General features: G+C 40.4%; 1 protein-coding gene across 1 annotated transcript in view; it reads left to right on the forward strand.

Annotated features, from left to right (window-relative positions):
• LOC118747839 (glutamate receptor 1-like) overlaps nt 1–4,006 on the forward strand; it is a gene marked incomplete in the record, with an annotated part of 322,600 nt that overhangs the window by 225,787 nt on the left and 92,807 nt on the right. Inside the window, 2 exon segments of the mRNA XM_036482013.1 lie at nt 182–544; nt 3,849–4,006. Of these exon segments, the coding sequence (XP_036337906.1) occupies nt 182–544; nt 3,849–4,006 (521 nt within the window).

A 4,006-nucleotide genomic window follows, 5' to 3' on the forward strand; every position in this document is an offset into this window, starting at 1 on the left:
AATGTTAACATATCCTTCCGTTTCCGCTACATCAACCAACAAGAAAAACAAAAACAAAAAAAAAAAAACAAAATACAACCTAACACTCCCACGTAAATATGTATGTATTACAAAAACCATACTTCTTTACCTCGCCCACTTACCACTTATTTACAATATCGTTTTCTCACTCAACCTACAGGCACAGGCCGCCCTCATGTACGATGCCGTTTTCGTTCTCGTCGAAGCTTTCAACAAAATTCTGCGCAAGAAACCCGATCAATTCCGCAACAACATCCAACGTCGAGGTCAACAAACGCTTATGGCAGCGGCCTCCACGTCCATTAACGGTACAATGGGCATGACAGGTGGCGGCAATGCTGGCGGCATGGGCAGCGGTATCGGCGGCAGTGGCGGTGGTGGCGGCGGCGGCGGCGGAGGAGGTATTGGCCCTGGTGGCGGCAGTGGCGGTAGCAATACGCCGCGGGCACTCGACTGCAACACATCGAAGGGCTGGGTGAACCCGTGGGAGCATGGTGATAAAATTTCGCGCTATTTGAGAAAGGTAAGCGAGTGGAAGATGAACGAGGTGCAATGGGGGAAATCATATGTATGTACATACATACATATGGGTGTTGGGCGTGTACATATGTGCTTGGCAACACCGGCCACAAAGGTTCGAATGAAGTCTGTAAATATTTAGAAATGTTGGGGCAGCGCGCGTTACTCGACAGTTAAACAGCTGGAAGACACATTGTTTGTGCTTAGAGTATTTGTGGTTGTGAACTTAACTCAGTCAGGGGTTAAATGAGTGAGTGGGTCTCGCGTGGCGCAGAATGGAGCGGAGCGAGCTGCTTAGTGCATTAAAATCGTAGCTATCGAGGTAAAATTGTACTTTGATAAGCAAGTCGGGATGTTGTAAAAGTTTAGAGGGCACGCATGAAATATAGACTGCAGAGTAAAGTGTGCTTGGTACAACAAAGCAAAGATGGCGGTTTGTGTGTTAAAATAAACGATAGATTACGTGACAATTTTTCCCAGATGGCGATAGACTCAAAGTATTTTAAATTTTGAAGAAATACAGTTTATGTTTCTTTTAAAAAATCAAAACTATTCGAAACTCGGGTGTAAAATGATTACAATTACTCAAAAAAGTGGTCATGTGTTAATTTTTTTTACATTTTTCAAACATTATACAAAATTTAGGAAAATTCAACAAATTTTGATGAAAAACTCATGTTTTATAGCCCATAATGGAGTGCAAGTTTCAACCTGCTCAAAACCGTGTTGATTTTTGATTTTTTTTTTTGTGAGACTGCTTTACGGGTTTTTTTTATATAATAAATGCAATTTACAAAAACTGGCGTTAATATTTCGAAATTTTGGTGCAAACGGTCTCCCGCATTTTATTTCATATGAAATTCATGCTTATATTGAAAAAAGGACAAAAATCTGTCACAAAAAAAAAACTCTCAAAAATCAACGCAATTTTTTAGCCAATTAAAAATTGCACTACATTTCACAAAAGTTAAATGAAAAAAATTCTCTAAATATTCAGTTTTAAAAATTTAATTTTTTATGAAGATTTGTTGAATTTTCTTAAAATTTTTATAATGTTTGAAACTAAGATTTATTGGTTCTTTTAAAGCTTGCACAACATTTTTATAGAAAAATACAAAAAAAAAGAACTCGAAAAAATTATGAATATTAAAAAAACTCAACTCGTGGTCATTTGTTTGTGTCACTGTTAATTGTTTAATGATTACACTTTTCGGCAGTCGTATACGGAATAGACAAAACCAAGTGTTTCTGAAATCCAGGATTGGGTATAGAAAAATATTCATTTTTTTTCAACTGAAGTTGGTGGTCTCAGAGCAGCATTTAAAACAATTAAAATATATTTCAGTGCAAATATTACCAAAATGCCACCAAAAGGCCTTTGGAAGTGTTTTCTGGTCCAAAAATCTGAATCTGCAATTTATTTTTACTAAAAATGGCCAGTGGGTACGCTTTGGTGTAAAACAACATGAATGCATTTAGCAATTTTTTTGAGAAAGTTCTAAGATCTTCGAATGCCCTGAGAGGCTGGTCGCGATTCGCGGGTTGGAGAATGAGTGATGTTGCCTACATGTCAACTATTGTGCTTGCCGCTGCTGTGGCTTCTGTCGTGTGTCGGTAATTGGAGGCATTGCTGGTGCTATTTTCGGCTGTTAATCTCTTCAGCAGTAACCACGCTAGACACCTATTCATTCACGAGCGATGCGCAGGCCAAAACAGGCCTTGAAATGACACCAGCTGAGGCAGGAATCGCACCAAACTGACACACGAAGCAGACTGTATTGGAGACCAAAAGCTGTTGGTTTGTCCTCACACGTAAGCTGGAGCGGGGTTGGTGTAAGGCTATGCGGTTGGGAGATTTGTACTTATGTTGCTGGAATAAGCTCCGATGAGCCGTGAAGGCTGTTTGAATATGTAGGGCTCCAGGCCGTTGTGTAAGTTTTGGGTTCCTCAGGAATGCACTGAGTGCCGCTTGGCTTGAGCAACATGGGACCACTAAAGATGTAGTCCACCCCTTGGTCATTCGGTTGCGTAGAACCGGCTATCAGATCGAAAGACGAGCATGGCTAAATAGACTCAGCGCCTTTTGGTATGCTTTTGTGTCTATCTGAACTTCTTCTGGTACTTGCAATTATGAGACTAAAGTTATGATACAATTTCATGTTCATGAGAGGTATAGTTGTATTGAAAATATATGTAACATCATCTGTCAACAAGATGGCCTACAATATTGTAGAGAAATCTCTCCCTCAGCAAACTAGTTTAGTGTCGATTTTTATATGTGGTACGCATGAATTCTCCACAGAGAATGAAGATTTAGCTAGAACATTACTATCGTAGTATGTATCATTTACATGCTCACAAACGTTCAAATTAAAGCTCTTTACGTAGCTGTGAAATCTCGAATGACTTCCAACTAATTCCATAGCAATATTGTCTATAGCATATTCACTTAGATCCAATACTTCATCCACATTCAATAGCATTCGGCTATCCAAAAATGCAAGCTCTTGTTCTGTGCAAAGCCCGTTAACATCGATTTGTCGTTATGCCATCGCAATGATGCATGCTTGAGTAATGAGCTAAAATTAGTAGCACATGAGCGGAAAATCGTGCAGAGCACACACACCCACACACCAAACCACAGCCAGCCAGCTAACACAGTCGTTATGAAAGCAACCGAATATACATTACGTAATGGCGGCAACCGTACTTGTTGAGCTGAGCGAAGCGCCAACGCCAATGCCAAGTCACTGTGTAATGAATAAGCTGTGTGGGTAATTGCCAACAAAAACAGCATTTAATTAGATATCACAATTTCAGGGACACAAAGGTACTAAATACAAACATACATACATACATACATACATACATACATACCTGCGCCAACCTATACACGCGCGCGCACGCTGAGAAAGTTTTCACTGCTCACGTTACGTATACGCCACGTCGTCGATGCAATTAAATTTTCTACTGCTGCGCAATTTAAATCAGCCATTAAATTCTGCATCATTAAATCGCTTTCGCCTGCAATGCTAACGAACGAATCGCGTCTGTCGCCAACTCAGATTCGCCCTAAATAAGTTCGCATGCTCGCCTGAACATTGCAGTAGTGTCCGTATATGCTTATGTACATGCATACACCCATAAATACACACAAACACTCGTATAAAAGTTCACTACCGGCAAACTCATTACAGAAATTCGCTCATGCTCATCCTTCTCTTCTTTTTCTTCTTCTTCTTCTTCTTCTTCTTTGTCCTGTTTTTTGTTGTTTTTGCTTATTTCAACCTCAACTAACACGTCGTCAGGTGGAAATCGAAGGTCTCACCGGCGACATTAAATTCAACGATGACGGCCGACGTGTAAACTACACACTGCATGTTGTCGAAATGACTGTCAACAGCGCCATGGTGAAGGTGGCCGAATGGAGTGATGACGGTGGCCTTCAACCGCTCTCCGCCAAGTA

This window comes from Rhagoletis pomonella, unplaced genomic scaffold (assembly GCF_013731165.1).
Source record: "Rhagoletis pomonella isolate Grant_MI unplaced genomic scaffold, Rhpom_1.0 Rhpom_scaffold_00012, whole genome shotgun sequence".
NCBI lineage: Eukaryota > Metazoa > Arthropoda > Insecta > Diptera > Tephritidae > Rhagoletis > Rhagoletis pomonella.